A 21,173-nucleotide genomic window follows, 5' to 3' on the forward strand; every position below is an offset into this window, starting at 1 on the left:
TACCTACCGGGACCCAACTGGGATGGGTCCCCCATCCTGCGGTGTTCCTCTGGTGGGGGTGGGTGGGTGTGACCCTGGGGCCAGGCAAGGGCACCTGTGGGCTCTTTCCATGGTTTCTAACCATGAAAACATTCCCACATGTCCCCTAATACCTGCCCTGACCCAGGCGTGAAATAATGGTGCTAAGCAAGCTTTGCACCATTATTTGAACCCTCCCGCCTGTGCATGATTTTAGCATGAGGGGATAAATATGGCACTAGGCCATAGAGTCATTTTTTGCACTGGAACACCTACCTTGCATGTCATTGACACTAGGTAGGTTTCCACGTCCCAAAAATTACTTTAACTCCATAGCTTTGGCGCTAGACGGGTCTAGTGCCAAGGTATAGATAGGGAGTTAATTTTGCACCGAATTTGCGTAAAAATAAAGTGACGCAAATTAGGGGCAAAACACGTATAAATATGCCCCCAGGTGTGTGTTTCTGGTGCATACTTATACACACAGATGTCTCACCTCATGAATCCTCCCAGGTGCTAGAGTGATTTTAGAAATATTTTTATGACAACTCCTCAGCATGGAGAGATTGTGGCGCATAGCACAAGCCAGGGCTCTGCCGCCTCACAAGCAACTGGATCACCACAATGTCAACCTTTAACCTGAAGGCCTGTATGTCCCAAAAAGAACTCCACTGCCCATGAGAAGTGTGGCCTTATGCACTACAAGGCAATAAAGGAGTGAAAAATTGAGCTCTTCATGGCCTGGGGTCCATCTCACTGAGATCACTCCTGTTCCATGTCTCAGAAATGAGAGCATTCCAAAGAAAGGTCTCAAAAAAAGCACAAAGAACATTTCAAAAGGGAGTCCTCCTCAAACTAGCATCATTCCTGTTCCATTGAGAGGTCTGAGATCCAGCTATGTAGTTCCTAAACCCAGTCATCATTACTGTCATTGGAACTGGTTCCAGGGCTAGAGAATCCGGTACCAGCATATCCATTCTGTAAGTCGATCTCAAACTGGTGGCTGTGTTTAGTGAGTCCTTGCTCTGGACCTTCTGATCTGTACTGCCTCTCTTTGGCACAGCATCTTGCCCCATAGAACCTTTAAGTTCTTTCACTGCCCCTGTGTCTGTGGCTGCTGCCTCAACATCTGTCAAGCCTGGCTTTCGTCCCAGCTGCTTCACTGAGGCCTTGCTGATAGCTGCAGCACCGGTGCTGCACACCGTGGCACCGACTGTGAATATGCCTGCTTTTCTGTTGAAGATAATGACAACCCTGGGCAAAGCAATTAAGAAGTTCATGAGCTGTCGGAAAGTTTCTGTGTCTAAGCCTTTTGCACATGCTCAATGCTTCACAAGGTTGGTGGCATCTTAAGTTGAGACTCAGATGGTTCAGACTATTGTTCAGTATATGGATGATGATGATGATCAAAGTGAGTTTATAATCTCCTAACGGCTTCAAAGACTGCAAAATGTTAGCAAGCTTTTGACCACTTTTGAAATTGATTAGAAATTATCCTAGGGCCCAAGCATAATATGCCTAGCTTTCTGAAAGGGACCTTTCAGTCTTCCTTGTCAATGAAGGTCTCTTTGGTCTGGTTCGTGCCGCCTAGGACAAGCCCTTCTTTGCTCCGGCATGAGCCACCAGGTGGCAAGATGCCATAGGCAGGCTTGGCTACACTGATGGTCACTTTCAAACAACATTCATTGCCCGCTGTGCTTCTCCCCACAGTTTCCACTACAAAGGTTCTAAGCGATGCGTTCTATTTGGATTGTAACTTCAACCGGCATCATACATTATCCCCTCTGCTCCTTATGCTGTGCAATAGTGGAGGCAGGAGCATGTTCAGGTGGCACTGGTGGCATGCAGACTCTGTCCAGAGGGTTCAGTATGCAGAGGGGCATTGCCTCTTTTTTACCCACATCTTTCACTAAGGGAGGATCTCTGGTCACAATGAGTGAGAGAAATGCTTCATCCCTCACCACAGTCTCTGCCATTTTTGTGTTGTGGTGAGCCGAAGAGAAAGTTGACACATGATTTATGATTTTGTATAGTTTGGGATTTCTTTGGCCCCTGCAAGGCTTTTCTCTGGGCACAGTGAGCTTTGTCGACTTTTCTTTGTTTACCCTCTGAGCCTTCCTTGTTCAAATCTCCTGCTTGATTGTGTTTTTTATGGCTATAACCCATATGTTTTGACCTTTGCCATTAATCATGCCCCAGTGGGACAACAACTTTGTGCCCACTTTTCTGATATGTTCAGAATTTGAGCCCATTAATATATATTTCTTAATGTTTCTCAGTATGAAGATAGACGTCCTTACTGCTATCACCTTGATCACCATGTCAGTGAGTTTCAGGCCCTTTCTCGTCCTTCTCAATTGACCTTGTTCTTCCTGGTCATTTTGGTGCTTGAGAGGGTGGCCTACTTTCAGATGAAGGTGGTCTCTCCGTTTCCTGTCAGGCCATCTATTACCTTAATGGCATTCTTTCATCCTCCATATTCTACCACAGATGATAAGCATGTGCATCACTTGGGCCCTCCCCAAAACTCTAACTTCTACATTGCTTAAATTGAGCTCTAGACCATTGTGTCAAGGATCACTTGTGTCATTACATTCCTTGTACCAAGATGGACAAAGTGGTCCTAAAGAGAATGATTTCTCACCTGATTGCCTTATGAATTTATTTGCGTTATGCCCTTGCTAATAAGGACTCCCCTGCCATCGTCAGGGTGCCATTCACAAGGGTGAAGGTAATTTCTTTGGCAATGACCAGGGTTGTTCTTCTTCTGAACATTTGTTGAGCTGCAATGTAATTTCAAATGACACCTTTGACATGCACTGCTATTTGAACTTCAAAGCCCACTGGGGTAGTCATTTTGCCGGACACTTGCTGCAAGTCTTTTAGTAGAGAACATTTCTCCAGACCTTCTCTTTGGGGATACTGCTTTTGTACTGATTCACAAGGTGAGGAATCTGCAGGTAGGAGTGTCCATCAAAAGAAAAAGCTACTTATGTTCCAGAATCACGTTTGTGGTGGATCATCTTTCCAGTGGATGTTCTATCTCCATGCAGATCTCTCACCATCTGTTATAAGGTCCCAAGTTAATCTGGCTGTATACACTGCTATTTAATCTGTTGCTCATTGTTGATCTATCTTATCACCACTGCAGTGAGCATAGAGTAAGAGTGGGAACTGAAGTCAGAGTGTTGAGTATTGGGTGGTACCTTATCTGGCTTCATGAGGTCCTGGAGCCAATGCTGGAACCTAGCAGCACCATCAGTCAGCACTGAGGAGCTATTGCAAGAGAGTCTGGTTCCAGTTGAGCACCTGGGTGGATTCACAAAGAATCTGCCCACAGAATAAATATGAAAGATGAAGAGTATTACAGAAGCTAAGTACATTTGTGTTTTGGGGGAGAGATGGAGATGACTCTTAGATAGCGGAAGTTATTGCTCGTAAGCAAACACAGATGTGATAATTCAGAGGAGACAACATTTTTCAGACAGTGAATTGATTTCACAGTTTAGTTAAATATTAGAACAGTTCATGACTTATCAGCAGTCCTACACAGCATACTCTCTACTGGGCCAGTTGGCCACCATCACTTTCCACAGTCGTCCCCAGAAATCCAATGAATTCGTTACTTTCAGCTGGAATCTCTTTACACACTTACATCCACTTTTACCCAAGTTACCAATAGATCTGTGAATGCAACGCCATGCCACTGACTTCTTGCATACATCTTATCAGCAATTTCTTGACCAACGTTCACATTAACACTTTTGACCTATTACCTATGGTTTCTTGGGGTATCATTGTTCAGTCTGTAAAAGTACACACACTATTAGCAATATGCCTTCAGATAGGGGTGAGGTTCTCTGAGTTTTTCCACAGATAAAATATATGAAAAGTCCTCAGAAACCCAGAGAGGCTAACAGTATGCATCTTCCATGCATGACTAAATTAACAGTAGGTTCCAAGTTTGAGGGTCCTATGACCAGACTCTGTCTACTTGGACGCCAAAGGTCTGTGTGTGTGTGTTCATGCATGTGTGTAACTGTGCTTGCGAGAAACCCCTAGTGTACGCTGCAGTACTCCAGGTATTGAAAAAAAGACTTCAGCCTCGTCCAAGGTAGATAATGTTTTAAATCTCAACACTGCAGGGTCAGTACCGGCCCCCCGGGTACCTGGATGACTGGGAGTCCTACGAGGAAGCTGAGAAGACTGTCAAGCGCTTCTGGGTGGACGGCAAGAGCTACTTGTCTATCCGTCCCCCGAGTGGGCCCCTCCTGTGCGGCGAAGAGAAAGAGGTGACCGTGGACTACATCTTAGACTCCAGAGATGTGGACGAGAATTCCGAGGAAATAGTGTTCAACTATGTGGTGAGTAAATACTGCCCCATTTCATAGTTACCAGAAGAGGGTGCCCCCTCTGATCTCCATGAAGTTCTTAGATACGGGGTGGTTGTTCCTTCGGTTGGGGTGAGGTGCCCATACTTGTGGGAAACAGATGGGAGCTCTAGCCAGCCCATATCATCGGGGAATTACATCTTTATTTCTTTAGCATTTTTGTATAGCGCTTAGAAGATCCGATGGCATCAAAACGCCTCATGCAGTAGCCATTTTACAAGGCAGAAAAATGATTAGGATGAATTGTTGCATGGCTAGTGATCATGAATCGAGTGAGTGAGTCCTCGATACTAAAAGTTTATTATACAAGTAGAATTTAAATGATTTAGGGTGAAGACACGCCGAACAGGATCTGAGTGCAGAAAAGGTGGTCTGGTGTGTTACACCGGTTAAGCTGAAGTACTTTACTCCTCTGTGTGGCAAGCCGCTCTCAGACAGGTGAAGTGCACCTACATGCGCCTCCATAAATGTTGACATTCATGGAAAATCCCTGGGTAGGCTGTGTCCCAAAAAAGCAAGCACGAGTTAGAACTTGGGGGGGGGGGGAGTCTTTCAGGCTGTTTTTTTGTAATTGAAAAGACGCCGACATTTTCGAGGTTGATATTGGATTTCTGCATGTCGCATAAGTCATGAGCTGATGGTTTTTAGTGGGTTTTGCAGTCGATGTTTTCTCAGCCTTTGATTTAAGCGGGAACCCTTGCAGTGTGCCCATGCAGGGGAGAGATGCAGTGTTTGCCCTGCTACCAGCTCGTGTGTGCCCGTGTATTTGAAGACTGGTGAAGCCATCTCGGCTTGTGCCCACTGGGGTGAACGCTGGAGGGATTGTCTGTACTTTGTAATGTGTTGTTCTCTTGCAAGCATCGGATACATTGAGCACAACACTAAACTAAAGTCACCAGAACTGTAGCACAAAGAATTAACAAAGGGCCTTGCATCACAAAGAGTCAGGGGCAGATTTATGGAAAGTGGCGCTGCACCCAGTGTGCCCCCTAGTGCTCCCCTACCGCCACCATGTGTGCGCTGAATTTAAAATACGGCACACCATGGCGCAGGGTAGGGGGCAATAGCGTAATTATTCATGGCGCTACTCCAGCAGAGTACATAGGCCCCATTCTAAAGAATGGAAGCCCCCTTTTCACGCCTGCTCTTGAGCAGGCGTGAAAAGTGCGGTAAAAAATGGCACAAGGAAATCTAATAGATATCCTTACGCCATTTTTCCGGCTCCCCTAACGGGGGAATACCCCCTTTGCATACATTACGCCTGGCGCAGGCATAAAGTAGCACAAAGGGTTACAGGGTGGCACAATGCATGCACACTGTAAATAAAGACGCAGGGATTTCAGCCTCGTTGGGCCACATTAACATCAAGAACAATTACGTTAATGTGGCGCATGGTGGCGCTAGGGCACTTTAAATATACCCCTTGATACCTACCCACAGCTCAGTAGTGTACGAAAGTGTGATAACTATCAACTATGGTGAGTGCAATGGGGCTGCGGACCAGCAAATCTAGGATAGAAAAAGCATAGGAAGGGGAAGAGAAGTATGGGAACTGTCAGTGTAAAAAATTTTAAAAGGTTGGGAACGTTGTTCCCAATAGATCCGACTCACCTCAACCTGGTGGCCTTGGAGCTGCAGCTCAGAGCTGTATCACTGACCAGAAGCCAGGGCCAGCACTGAGAGACGGGGTGCACTTCTCACTCGCCGCAGCTTCTTAGAGGTGACTGAGGGAGCCTGGAATGTACACTTTTATTGACAGTTCAGTGCCTATGAAGTAACCATAGGGAGAGGCCAAGTAATCCACCTATCAGTGACCTTCATGAACTTTGATTGTTGGTGTGGCATTAATGAGCTTATAAATGGTTAGTAGCCATTAATATTTGATGATGGCAAGTTCATCAGCTGTTGATTGGTGGTCAGTAAGTCATTGGTTGGATCTTTTCTGGTTAAAGTGGTATTTTTGATTTAGAGAGTAGGTATTGATGAGCTGGTGACATGAGCATGGATATGAGAATAGATAAACTAATCATGGGCTGATAATGACCTGAGGTTTGCAACTACTAATCTGAGTACAATAACCACATAAGATACACATAATATACGAACAACAACTGTTGGGTGAAGCAAAATTTGCTAGAACATTTGTGATCTGCTATTGTAGGTCTCAACGAATTGATCATGCAACAATGTGGCGAAAATGTTGGGACATTTAAATAGATTTAAAGAGATGACAGGTAGGCTTTGATGAGGAGGTGATGGGGATGTATTGAAGATAATGCATCAATTCTTATTTGCACATCTCTACTCAAATGTATCTCTTGTAAGTAAGTCCCAGCAAACTTGATCTATAGTTCCCCAGAACTCTGACAACCAAGAGAATGAGCTGAGAAAGGAACAGTAACGATTCTGGTGACTAAGGGCCTCAGTTAATTCTTGGCGGTAACACTGCTCTGTCACAACGGTGATGGATTACCCCCCCCCACCAAAAATGGAGTCCGCCTGCCACATTTAGATGCAGGCGGACCTTCAGGTTAATCACGACAGAGTCTGCTCTGTCTTTGCCATGAATAATCCCCTCCAATGACCCTGAACAGTAAGGACCATCGGTGAAATGACTAAATGTCTGCCCATCCAATTTAGGTGGGCAAATATGTAGTCATTTTTTACTGTTCCAGGAAAAACCTGTTGGTAAGGAATAATAAAAACATTTTATTGCTCCCGCCGCCATGGGAGAAGCCTCCCATGGTGAGGGGAGTATTACATTTTTTTTTCTCACAAAAATAAAAAAATCCCATGTCAGGATTTTCTTTTTGAAGAGAAAAAAAGATCCCTTTTCGTTGTAGGGCTCGTCCTTCTGACACAGCGCTGTAACAAACAGTAAAATGCATTGACCGGAAGTTCTGTGACGGTGGTTCTTGCCAATGCCTTTATAAATGACCACCTGCTAGGTGGTCATTTATAAATTTGACGGAGGGAGTAGTCACGGCATGGCGAACGTAAACTATCCCACTAGGCCAAGGGTGACTACTCTCTCTGCCAAAAATTAAATTTGACGGAGGGAGTAGTCACGGCATGGCGGACGTAAACTATCCCGCCAGGCCAAGGGTGACTACTCTCTCTGCCAAAAATTAAATTGGTACCTTAGTCTTCAGCTGGTGATTCGGCCTAATATTCAAAAAATAATAATAGCTGTTTCATGATAAATTCCCATTTCTAAACGTAGTAAAGGCAGATGATATCTTTACCTAATTTAGTTTAAGACTTTTCCTGATCTCTGAGGGAGGGGAGGGTTTGCTAGCCTTACCACGACTCGGGCTCTTGAGTTACCGGTCAAGGCAGATGTCAGCAGCAACAGTGTCACTGGCTGAGCAATTTAGTTGGATCACTTATGGATTCCTGGTATCCATATTATCTCTTTTGAATAGTTAAGTACCACAACGGAGGAGTCATTGTTCTGAATTACAACTATAAGTTAAAAAAAGGTTTTGAACTTTCTTTACCACAAGAAGGGAACCAATTGTCTGTCGTCCTGTGATTGCGAGCCATGACGAACATCTGCAAAGCGTGACATTCAGTGCTTGTTAAAAACCAACTTCTGCTGTTGTGAACAGTCAGTGCAGTCTCCAGTATTCTCTGAAGCTGATTTGTGATTTGAGAATATCATGCCTGAGAGATACATGGACTGCCAACTGCTCAAGGGAGGTGAATAATTTTGCTTTCGTCATTGCTCTGTCAACGTAGAGCCAGTGCTTTCAGTGCACCTAAGAATTTCAGATATGTTGTCCTCTGGAATGCCTGAGAGGGGAAACCACTAGAGTGATGTGGTTAATAAAGGTTATTTTGGCTGAGATTCAGATCCTTATGTGACCTCCAGCTCAGGAGAATTCAAGGAAGCAATCAGCTGAACAAAGAAATCAAGAGTTTCATCCGAACTATATTTAGGATGAGATTGCACAGCTGCGGATTGTGCGCCAAGAGATCTCTCTACTAACAGTGTCCATGTTAGTGTCTCCTAAAGTCGAAGATTGGTCGATAGGTTTCGGTCAGTGGCACAATTCGCCTGACCGGAAGTTTGTAACCGCTTTCCATTGAAAAAGAGGAGACTGCACAGTCACCTGACTCTGAGTCCTACAACATGTCTTAGCTTTGATCACACAAGAGGTTAAAGGTTAAATGTTATCCTATCAAAGTATCTGAGAGCTGGGTCTCTGTAACACCATTAGAATAGCAGTAAAACCCAGAGGTTTAAAGAGCTCAAGTCAGAGAACACAGCTTTGAAAAATTAATGTACGTATTTAATAGTGTCATAAAGCACCGTCTGGTGACCACAGAGACTTGGTAACAATCACTTCAATTAAAAAAATTGTCTTCAGGTTTTTCTTGAATTCTGTTAAAGTTAGTAGTGATACAGCGTTCCTCCCTAATAATTTACCTGCATTTTGGACGCTCTTTAGGCCGATTAATCTTTTGACTAAGTGAGACTCTCTTCACCCGAGATCAGTCAATTTAATGGAATCGATAATCAATAACGAACATAAGCAATACCCTGATCAACATAACACTTAACAATTAATCCAGAATACATTTCGGCGAACCATGACCTTTCGGTCATGAATAACCACACCAGTTTATTCAAGGTTAATGAATTTATTTCCCTATATTAACAAAGCTAGCACAATATAGATGTGTCTCAACACCAAATGATAAACATAAATGAACATTAATAGCTGTCCATAACGGCGGAAAAGATGCAATCTATGCAGCATTTGAATAACAAGGCATTCGATAATAGCAATGCAAATCACTAAAAATATAATCTGTAATGAGCTAATTGCATACATTGGTCAGCATAGCAAGGTCTCAAATTGCATCGTGCAACAAAAGAATCCTCATCTAACCTCAAATTAGCATCGGCATGTGGGACTTCATGCAAAAACAATTTAGCAACATTAATTTGGAAAACTCCTAACTAAGGATCTTATCAAAAATCAGCAGTTGGTTACCTAAAAGAAACACAATGCAATTGTACAATTTCCTTTCATATTTACCAATTACAATCAGCATTCAAGGAAGTCTTCGTCCAACAGGTACCGTTTCTCGATCAGCATGGGACGGGGCAAGGGGGCAGGGGTGGACGGGGCAGTTGCCTCTCAGCGGCAAAATAAAACTACTACTTCATGCAAAGGGATCATAGTTAAAGTCTCTAAGGCGAGAATCAATTAAAGTCTCTTTCTCTCGATTAGAGAAAGCATCAAGGTCTCTTTCAAAATGGCGTCGCAGCAAGGTGGGCCATAATAGCTGCAATGTCCTGCAAAATGGCGGGTATCGGGCTGGTAATGGCTGCTTTCTTCTCGTGCACCTGGTTTAAATAGACAACAGTTCAAATCCAGTAGGGTCTTCCATTGGAGGGTTCATAGGTTGGCTTCAAATTGTCCAATCAAAAACAACAGTTCTCAAGCTTTTACTTAAGCATACATTATCCTTGGAGACGGGTACGCAAGTTGCAACATTTTATACCAATTAACTCACGTTCAGAGCTTCCATTGTCCGCACCTGCAGATTGACCTTGGAGCAAAGCGAAAGATGCCAGGCTGGCACGAAACCTTAAGATAAGCATGTGAACGATCTCAGTGGAAAAGTACAGCTTTAAGCAAAAATACACGTTTATTAGCACATTGGAAAAACACGAGCATCTAAACCGTGAGACCAGGCAACTAGGCCAAAGCCTCCGCTAAAGTTATGCTAAGCTAAAGCATTTCAAACAAGCAAATCATAGCACACGTTTACGATTATGTCAGATTCGTGCAATTCTAATACATCACGTTATATAAAGCACGCTTATAAATGTTGGCAAACTACTCTAAGGGCACATTTGTCCCCGTACAATCTTTATTAGTTCGGTTAAAGTCACACTTGATTATTGCAATACTACGTTTAAGCGCTAATAAATGTAAAACCTTCATTTCTGCGTCATCAATCCCTCCTCTGATGACTACTTGTCATCACACAAAACTATTCCCACAAATTTTATTCCATTAAAATTCTGTCAGTTCTCTTTTCCTTTTAGTTCCCCTAGTTCTTGCTTTGTACTCTTCTGCCATTCTTTTCATCATTTTCTCTTCCTTCCTTCTTTTAATTCTTGCCATAATCATTATTATTCACCCTTTTTATTCCCCAAATTCCAAATATACAAATCAGTACTATTAATATTCCCTGTATTATTTTTAGTAATATTCCATTCCAAATGCCACCAAGCCAATTTCCCACTGAAGCAAGTCCTTTTCCAACCTTCTCCCACACTCCTGGTTCTTTCAATTCCTTCAAATCTGCACTCTCTTTTGTTAGATTAGCAAGCATAGTTTTAATTTTCACACTGTTGTCTGGAATATACGTGCAACAGTGGCGCGCACCAAGCATTTTGCAAACGCCGCCATCCTTTGCTAAAAGAATGTCTAAGGCAAGCCTATTTTGAAGAGTCATAGCTCTTTCCGCTGCAAGTTCAGCATCTATCAAGATTATAGCACCTGAAAACTTTGTCAACATGTTATCCACTATAGTAGACAACTTTCTTATTTTGATGGAATTCAACACAACTCCCAATGAAGGAATCATGGCTCCAAATATATCTCCTACCACAGCAGCTGCGGTCTCTCGTTTCTGGATACGATGGGATCCAGATGTCTTTGGAATCATCGATAGGTCATCCAGTTGATAAACCTTTGGGAACACTATACCCAAATAACATCTCCCCCACCATCCTTTCGGAAGACGATAATAGGCATTATACCCACAAATGTAATATACACCTGGTATGACAGGGTCAAGTCCGTTCATCATGAATGTCCATTTGGCCTTAAAGATAAACGTATGTTTACACTCACTCGCTCCTACGAAAATGTTATCATAATAAGATTCACCTCGATTTATATACAAAATTTCCCTACATGCCAAGCATCTAAAGCTATTCTCCCTTGTGTTTTTATTGCGGCAAAATCATAATGATCTACTGAAGTCCTCTTACTTAGCTCCTTTTCTAATTTCGCATTCATTTGTGCCCTTCTATCATCTGTGCGATCTAAAAAGCTTATTTCTACTGCAGAGAGCGAGCAGGTAAGGTTTTCCCTATGAGCGTGAGCTGTTTCAAAAGGTTGCATTGGCTCGAAAAATTCCCTCATTATTTTAGCATCCCAATCTTTAGCAATCTGGCTTAGCTGCGCTATTATAGGAACATATGCAAAGGTAACATCATAATTTGAGTAAAAATACTGTATGTTAGTTTGACCATAAAATCTAGAAGTTACTATACTACATGTAATCCCGTATGTAAGAGGCATGTGGTGATAAGTCACCCCTTCCTTTACTGATGTCGGTATCTGTGTACACACATAACAATCTTTCGCATCCGTAGTCTCAACATATTCTGTTAGCAAGCGATAGAAAACGTTATACGAAAGTTCCTTCTTATCATGCAAGTGTCTCTCATCTAATTCTAGTCTTTTCAATGCAGTTAGTTCAGTGACAGTAACAGGAGCAAAAGTAGAAGCATCAATTCTCTCATTCTCACCCTTTCCACGTGTAGCAAGCACTATTCCCACTATTATTAGTACACATGCAATTATCAAGCCTATACACGCATATTTACAATATTTCACTCTACTGTTTTGTGTAGCCATGATCTGTATAGAATCAGAGAGCTAGAAGCACCTATAAAGAAACTATTTAGCAATTCAGTTACAAAGCTGAACGAGCGCAATGTTCATACAGTTTTCTTCAAGAGGCCAGTCGCTTATCGGTTAGCAGCATTTGTCTCAATTCGGCAATAACTCAGTCTTTATCAGTTCAGCAAGTGTCTCATCCGGTTTAGCAATGTCTCAGCTGGTTGTATCACGTTAGATTTGTAGCAAACAATGTCATTTATCACCCTTTCAATCAACAGTGTCCATAAAACTTTTCTTTTCTATTGGTATCTCTTCTTCTTCGTTCTCGAGGCTTAGAGATACAAATTCGTCAGTCCAATCGTCATTGACTGCATATGCCCATTCTGGACCGGAATATCTCCTGTTGGGTATCCTTTTCCTTTTCAATTTTGCTTCTCTTTTCGATTCTGCCTCACTGGTACTTTCCTCTTTGGCCAAGTCTTTTCCTTCACTTGAGGTTGGTACCACGACAGACACTTCCTTTCTTTTCTCCTTCACTTTTGGCCTTTCTCCGTCGTTCAAATTTTCTTTAGTTCTTAGTTTTATTGGTGATATACTTAGTCTCCTCTTTGCGCCGTGTCCACTTGATGGACCTGCGACCTTTTCTGTGGAAGCTTGAACAGTTTCGTTCTGTTCTGCCTTGTCCCCTCCTTCTGGGGAGTCAATCAGGTTTTTCTTTTCTTTTTCTTTACCGTCTGCTTCCTGGAAAGCCCTCCTCTGATCAGGCTCTCCTGCTTTTTCACCTCTTTCGAGCCCTTCGTCACCGTTACTTTCGTCAGGCTCTTTATCACTTTCAGCTGCTTCAGGCTCTTTGTCACCTTCAGCTGCTTCAGGCTCTTTGCTACCCTCAGCTGCTTCAGGCTCTTTGTCACCTTCAGCTGCTTCGTCGCTGTCTGAGGTCTCTCCTTGGTCTTCCCCAAGTGAGTCGGTCGTTTCGTCCTCAGAGAATATTTCTCTCTCTTCTGTTCCTGCCTGTTCGCTTTCAGTTCGGTTTTGCTCTGTCTCAGCGCTCAGCACTGTTTTATCAGGCACTGGCAGTTTCAGCGCTTCGACTTCCTCATCTGTGGGACACAACACCTTCTTTGTGTGACTGGCGTGAATCCAGTTGGGAACTCCCGCACACTTCACAGCGGTAGTTGTCGTCAGGATCACTTGGAAAGGGCCTTTTCAACGGGGTTCCAGACACGACTTCCTCACGTGCTTCTTTACCACGACCCAGTCACCTGCTTTCAGTGTGTGTCCTGGACCTTGGATCGGTGGCAAGGTGGTCGCTTCCACCTGGTGAGAGAAAGAGCGAACCACGTCAGCCAGACCTTTGCAGTAGTCTAACACCATATCATCTGTAATATTCAAAAGCGCGTTTGCGGGAACTGCAGGAAGTCTCATAGCCCTGCCCATGAGAATTTCGTGTGGAGACAATCCAGTCTTTCTGTCAGGGGTGTTTCTCATTGACATTAACACCAAAGGCAACGCGTCAGGCCATTTCAAATTTGTCGATGCACATATTTTCGCCATTCTTGATTTCAGTGTACCATTCATCTGCTCCACCAGTCCTGATGCTTCTGGGCGATAGCTACAATGCAGTTTTTGCTCAATGTTCAGCGCTTCGCAAAGTAACTTTATCACCTCGTTATTGAAGTGACTTCCTCTATCTGATTCTAAAGAGATCGGGAATCCGAAACGTGGTATTAACTCCCTCAACAATAGCTTTGCAACTGTAAGGCTGTCATTTCTACGTGTGGGGTATGCTTCAATCCAGTGACTAAAAATGCACACAATCACCAACACATACTTCAGACCTCCATGCACAGGCATCTCAATGAAGTCCATCTGCATCCTACTGAACGGGCCACTCGCCCTACCAATGTGGCTCGGGTTCACAACCGTTCCCTTCCCTGGGTTCATCTGCTGGCAAATGACACATTGATGGCAAACTGCTTCTGCAGCTTGACGGAATCTGGGGTTAAACCAATCAGTTTTGAACAATCTTATCATGGCATCTCTCCCTAGGTGAGCCTGCCCATGATAGAACCGCGCAAGCTGCGATAAGAGACCATTTGGCAAAACAAATTTTCCCTCATTTGAAACCCATAACTCATCTGGTCTCTTTATACATTGTGACTTGATCCAGGAATCTCTTTCATCCTCCCTGATGTTATTCTGTAATGCTTTTAGTTCATCCACTGTATCTACGACCTTCAAGGCAAATGCTTCAGCTGGTTCGAGTTCTGGTTCACTTATCGAATTCCATTCATCTCTGAGTAATATACAATTCAAGGCACAAAATCTTGCGACTTGATCCGCATATGCATTTCCCAGAGAAACATAGTCCTGTCCTTTTGTATGAGCACTACACTTTACCACTGCAACTTCGGCTGGCATTTGAATGGCGTGTAACAATTCCCTTATTCTCTCCCCGTTTTTCACTGGGGATCCTGAAGAAGTCAGGAAACCTCTCTGTGACCATAGTTGGCCAAAGTCGTGCACAATTCCAAACCCGTACTGACTATCAGTGTAAATGGTGACTTTCATCAATGTAGACAATTGGCATGCTCTTGTAAGTGCTACAAGTTCTGCTACTTGTGCAGAATAGACTCATGGGAGCCAGGATGCTTCCAAGACACCTGTTACAGTACATACAGCATATCCTGCTTTCAAAATTCCCATCCCATCTCTTAGACATGAACCATCAACAAAAACAATTTGGTCGTTTTCATCAAGCTTAGTATCCTTAATGTCAGGTCGAGGTTTTGTGCAAAATTCCGTCACCTGAAGGCAGTCATGCTCGACGTCTTCAGCGTTCTCAATTTCAGCATTTTCACCAGGAAGCACGGTTGCTGGATTCAACGTAGTGCACCTTTTCAGCTGCACATTCGGTGAGCCCAGAATTATCGTTTCATACCTTGTGAGTCTTGCTCCAGTCATGTGTTGCGTTCGGGAGCGGGTCAAAAGTATCTCAACTGAGTGAGGGACCATGACTGTTACTGGGTGTCCCATCACTATTCCTTCACTCTGAGTGAGGCTAATACCAACTGCTGCTACGGCGCGCAAACACCCTGGAAGTGCTGCTGCGACCGGATCCAAAGTAGCTGAAAAATATGCTACTGGTCTGTTTGTGCCACCATGGGCTTGAGTCAAGACAGACAAAGAGCATGCATCGCGTTCATGACAAAACAATGTGAAAGGCTTTGTGTAATCAGGCATACCTAAAGCTGGAGCCCTGCACATGCATTCTTTCAATTCAATAAAAGCATCCATCTCATCTCCTTTCAGCTCAATTTGATCCAAGGCATCCTTCTGGGTCAGTTTCAGTAAAGGCTTTGCTAGAGTTGAGAAGTTGGGAATCCACTGGCGACAGTAGCTCACCATTGCCAAAAACTTCCTCACCTCCCTCCTTGTCTTTGGTGGACTCATTTGAAGTACACTTGTTATTCTTTCCTTCATTATTCTCCGTGACCCTTTCTCTATCTGGTGACCCAAGTATTTCACTTTCTTCTGACAGAACTGCAACTTGGAAGGAGACACCTTGTGTCCATTCCTTCCCAAATGGTTCAGTAGAGCAATGGTATCGGCTGTGCAGCCACTTTCTGTCTTAGATGCAATCAGTAAGTCATCGATGTACTGTACTAGGGTTGATTCGAATGGCAATTCTAACGCTTCCAAGTCTTTCTTTAGAATCTGATTGAAAATTGACGGTGACTCAGAAAACCCTTGAGGAATTCGACACCAACTGTAAACTCGGTCTAAGAATTTGAAACAAAAGAGAAATTGGCTGTCCTCATGAAGAGGCACCGAGAAGAATGCTTGTGACAAGTCAATGACTGAGAACCATTCGGCATCGCAAGGGACTTGAAACATTATCACAGCTGGATTTGGCACGACAGGCCAACATTTAATTATGATGTCATTTATTTTTCTCAAGTCCTGCACTATTCGGACCTTTCCACTCGGCTTTATTAGTCCCATGATTGGTGAATTACATGGACTGCTTAACACTTCTTTCAGAACTCCCTGCTTTACAAATTCGTCAATGAGTTGGGCAACTTTCATGAGGGTGTCTTGTGCCATGTGGTATTGTGGGGTCTGGGGAAAGATTGCATTGGGTTTTACAGTCACTTTCACTGGTTCCACTCCTTTCATCAATCCCACCTCTTTCCCTGTCATATCCCACACTTCCTTTCCATCTGTTTCCCGTAATTCAGCTGGAATATCTTCTTCAGTTATCATCGGTGAAAAGGCAAATCAGAGGATACTCTTCATCGACAGTTTCCATCTCATCCCCCTCTACACTGTCCTCTTCTTCCCCATCACTGCTCGTCTGAATTTTAATTCCATCGTTCGAACACATAATCGAACATCCCAATTTGCACAATAGGTCTCTCCCTAACAGTGCTATCGGGCTTGAGTCACATACCACAAATTTATGTAACCCTTGATAGTTACCAATGCTGACTGGTACTGGATCTGTGATTGGGTTCGTCAGGTGCCTGTTTGCTACTCCCACCACTTGAACTGTTCTCCCTGAGAGTGGCAAATTCGGTACTTCAATGCTCTTAACAGTTGAACGTGTGGCTCCTGTGTCAACCAAGAATGAAACACGATGACCCATTACTCTTCCCTCCACATACGGACCCTTTTGATCAACTTCCAAGGATGCTGCAAGCACACAATCTCCCTCCTCTCCTGAACTTTCACTCTCCCATACATTGTTTATTCCAGTCTCACTGTGTAATGGGAACTGTTGTACGGTGCCATTTGTATTCATTACCTGACCCGAGACCTGTGGAGGAACCATCACTTGCTGCTGACTCATTGGTGCCAAAGGTATTTGCATTTGCTGATTAGGTACCATGGGAAACTGCTGTTGCATTGGCTGCATTTGCGTCATCTGCATACGGGGCATCTGCATCTGCTGCGGCTGCATAGGTTGTAATCCCTGCAGCTGATTTATGGTCTGAAAATTTGGGTTTGGACCTCTCATTTTCGGTCCCCTCATTGTCTGAAATACATTGACATCATTGTTTTGCTGACCAACACCTGCACCTTCCTGCACCACCATCGGGCACTCGCGTTTCCAATGTCCGACAATTCCGCACACGTGACATGGCATCACCTTTTTCAATGCCTGCACACCATTCGGAGTCACAACAGTGTTCAAATCCGGACCATTATTCCCAAAACCTCCTCTGCCTCTGCCTCTCGCCTGTGGCTGAAACATCATATTTCCTTGCAACTGCGGCTGCGGTTGCGGTACCTGCTGTTGGAACCCTTGCAACCCTTGCAAACCTTGCAGACCTGTCTGAGCTGCTTTAAGTTGCATCATCATCACTTTCTCTTTCAACTTTTTCTGTTTCACTTCAATTTCGTCGCTACAGTATTTCGCATAATTCAACACCTCATCAATCGGTTTCGACTGCCAACAAATCAAATGCGACTTTATCATCTGACTTATCTCTGGTCTCAGCCCTTCCACAAATCTAAACACAAAATGAAGCATGTCCTTCGCCTCTATTGTTTCCGTGCCACTGTAGTTCTTGAACGCCTTCAACAACCTCTCATAGTAACTATGAATCGACTCTTTAGCCTCTTGGGCAGTTCGATCAATCTTCTGCCAATCCACATTTTTCGCGGCAACTTTCGTCTTCAAATGCTCAATCACCTTATAGTACAAGCTCATCACCATAGGTGATGGTGCACCCGTTTCTTTGTCTCTCTCTGGTTCACTTGTCGGCCAACCTACAGCTCTTTTGCAATCCTCCCACAAATCTGCCGGAACCACAATCTCAAAGAGGGTGTTCAGATCTTCCCAAAGACATTTTGCAAGCTTCACAAACCTATCAGTCTGTTGATACCATTCAATCGGTTTCTCTCTCAGTTTGGGAAAATCATCCGTAAAAGACTGAATGTCGCTTCTGTGCCATGGTACATGTATTAATTTTCCCCCTGCTGTCTCCCTCATTGGTAACATGGTTACTGCATCACTACTCTGCGGTCTTTTCTCGTTGAGCTCTGGGACACTGTCTTTCCTCTTTTCCTTTCTCTTTACCCATCTGCTTTCCCATTTGTCTAAGCACCTCCACACTTGTGCACTCTGCAGCAATTCTCTAAGGTGTGTCTTCATGCCTGCTGACCTCATGTGTTCAAAGTCTGTGGTCCCGAAATCCAATCTATAGCTCCTGCTCAAGTGTTTTGTCTTGTCTATCTCCACCCCATTTTTGTCTGCTATTTCTTGCAACCTTCTATGTACCTTGTTCACTTCTCTCGTAATCCTGGGACATAGATACCTCAGCTCTTCTTCCGAGTAGGACTCTAACCTATTCACACCCATAGTCCCTTCCACCAATTCTTGTGCTTCCATGTTCAACCTGACCCTATTCAGATAGTCTTCTCCCTTCCCACTGCCTGAGCTTTGTGTGGAATTCAGACTGTTGAACCACTGTGTCAGCTGTTGCGCGTTCAACCCCATCAGTGTAGCATTCACATCGACTGCCATTGATGGTTGCGGCAGCTTTTCAGTATTCGATGACAGTGGTATCACCAGTGGGGGACTCGACCTCACCACTGTTGACTGAGCACATATGGGACTAAACTCCATCAAGGACCCAGATCCAGTTGGCAGGGCCGCTATCGGAGTTGTCTCTGGAGTGTTTTGAATGCACCTCCTTTCCATCCCGCTCTGCACCATTGATCCTTGACTGCTCATACCTGAATTAGGCTGAATATACAAAGGTACCGGTGGACCTACAGTAATGGGTAGGGATATCGCATCTGCGTTCTGTCCATTCCCCATGTTCTGAGACATGTTCATTCCCACACTATGGGTCATCATTGCCGGCATGCCCATCTGACTCCCCGTCATCTGAGCATGTGCGTTTCCCCCCTGCATCTGCTTTTGAGGCATCAAAAACTGGGTTGATTCAGCTTGTGCCAATGTTGGGTTGTGACCATTCTGTCCTCCCATTACGGTTGGATCTAGAATCATTCCCGTACTGTTGTCACTGCTGTAGTACCTTGGGACCTGCGGCTGATAATTTTCTGCTGGTTTCAACATGGGCACATCTGGATATATTCTCCTAACCTGGGGTATCTGCGGGGTGAACAGTAAACTCGGGTCCTTAGATCCCGATGACGCTTCTGAATTCGGAGTTTCATTATTCTGTACCGGTGCCGGAGGGGCAGAACTGGTACTTGGACCTTGTCCATTCTCTGCATAAGGTGGTGGACGGTCGTTCAGCAATTGCATGATTAACTCCTCATCCTCTAGCTCCTCTTCTCTTCTCAACTTTTCCTCGTCCTCTCTATCTTTGGAACACCTCCTGTTTGTCTTACAGATAACTTTCTTGCCTGTCGTCTCTTCTTCCTTAGCAATTGCGGGAAACAATTTTATCCCCTGCAATACATCTGACCTCCACACCTTCTGTGCATTATCCCACCTAGCGTCCGCTAGTGTCTTTTCTACCTTCCTTATCCTGGTCTCGAACTTATTTTGCTGTTGCTGTCGAGCCATTAGTTCCCAAATTGCTAGAGCCTCAAACTGTGCTGGCCTTGGGGGTACCTTCATGTCGTACATCGCGAATCTCAAATTCTCTAGGATCCTTATATTGAATGTCCCATGGATCGGGAACGCTACGCTCCCATGTTTCTCTGTCAGCTTGTGCCATTGCTTTAGCCAAAGGCACGGAGCTACCCCTTTTTCCTCCATTACAATGTAAGCTGGTGTACCTTCGGGTGGCGTCTCCTCTCCTACGCTCGCTTTAATGTAAGACTCCCCCTTCATCGCACTCTTTAATGCTTTAAAAAATTTAATTTTCTCGTCTTTTATTTCACAAAGTTTGTAATCAATAGGTGACTTTAATTCCCGGAATACTCTTCGCTTGCCTTTCCCCTTCCAATCGAGCCCCACGGACTGCGTCCAATCCGTGCGCGACCCTCCTCTGCAACCAACCTATCCCAGCGCGGCTCCTAGTGACGTCACACTCACACACACTGCGGCTGACAAAGCCTCGCGGCTAATCCTCCTTCACTCAACTCCTCTCGTAATAACTTCTAGCATATATCGCGAGCTACCAAAAAATTATAATAAAACAGATCTGTCGGTTTACTACAGGAAGGGTAACACAATCGCTTCAGGACCTTAGGGATTTTTCACTAGCCTCGGCAGTTATTCCATCTTTCTCGGTCCCCACTTTCGCAAGCAAATCTGACCCGCAGACTCTGCTCTCAACTTGTCAATGATCTATTCTAGTGCACTTAGAATTTTGTCAGAGCCCGAAGTCGAAGTTTTCTTTCACTCCCTTAACACACGTACCGACTCGTTGACCACGCCCGGTCAACCTATTAAACCGACCAGACCACAACATAAAACAAGTGTCTCATACACTTTTCAACATACTCCGGAGTCTCTTGTCCTCGCAGGGCCCGTCTCAACAACAACAACCACGTGGACCTTTTTCTGCACGAAGCGCCACATGCACATGAAGTTCGACGACTTCCCTACTCTCACACTCGGAGTCGCACCTCCGCTATTTCTATGAAGTTCGACGACTTCCCTACTCCTACACTCGGAGTCGCACCTCCGCTATTCTCTAAAATCCTCGCAATCTTTTCAAACAATCTGCGGCAATAAGCTGTGCAAGCGCAAAACCCTAACTTCACTCATACCATCACTAGTACCGCCAACGCTGATTCCACACCTCCATTCTCTCCATTCGCAAGCTCCGAGATCCCGGGAAAGTCGCGGTGGACCTAGCCCATCATCATTTTCTCAATCTGTTTTACCCAAGAAAAATCTAATTCAACACCATATACCTCTCGAGCGGGGTCTCAAAAGTCTAAACCGTTAATTCAACACCATGTATGTCTCGAGTGGGGTCCCAAAAGTCTAAACCGTCCTCTGCTACCATCTACTGATAGAGCGTTCCTCCCTAATAATTTACCTGTATTTTGGACGCTCTTTAGGCCGATGAATCTTTTGACTAAGTGAGACTCTCTTCACCCGAGATCAGTCAATTTAATGTAATCGATAATCAATAACGAACATAAGCAATACCCTGATCAACATAACACT

At 44.2% G+C, this 21,173-nt stretch overlaps 1 protein-coding gene across 1 annotated transcript in view; it reads left to right on the forward strand.

Annotated features, from left to right (window-relative positions):
- LOC138246804 (alpha-2-macroglobulin-like protein 1) overlaps positions 1-21,173 on the forward strand; it is a 179,966-nt gene that overhangs the window by 59,527 nt on the left and 99,266 nt on the right. The window contains exon 14 of the mRNA XM_069201567.1: positions 4,164-4,382. Within this exon, the coding sequence (XP_069057668.1) occupies positions 4,164-4,382 (219 nt within the window). The remainder of the gene's footprint in view (positions 1-4,163; positions 4,383-21,173) is intronic.

The sequence above is a fragment of the Pleurodeles waltl genome, chromosome 7 (genome assembly GCF_031143425.1).
Source record: "Pleurodeles waltl isolate 20211129_DDA chromosome 7, aPleWal1.hap1.20221129, whole genome shotgun sequence".
Taxonomy (NCBI): Eukaryota; Metazoa; Chordata; class Amphibia; order Caudata; family Salamandridae; genus Pleurodeles; species Pleurodeles waltl.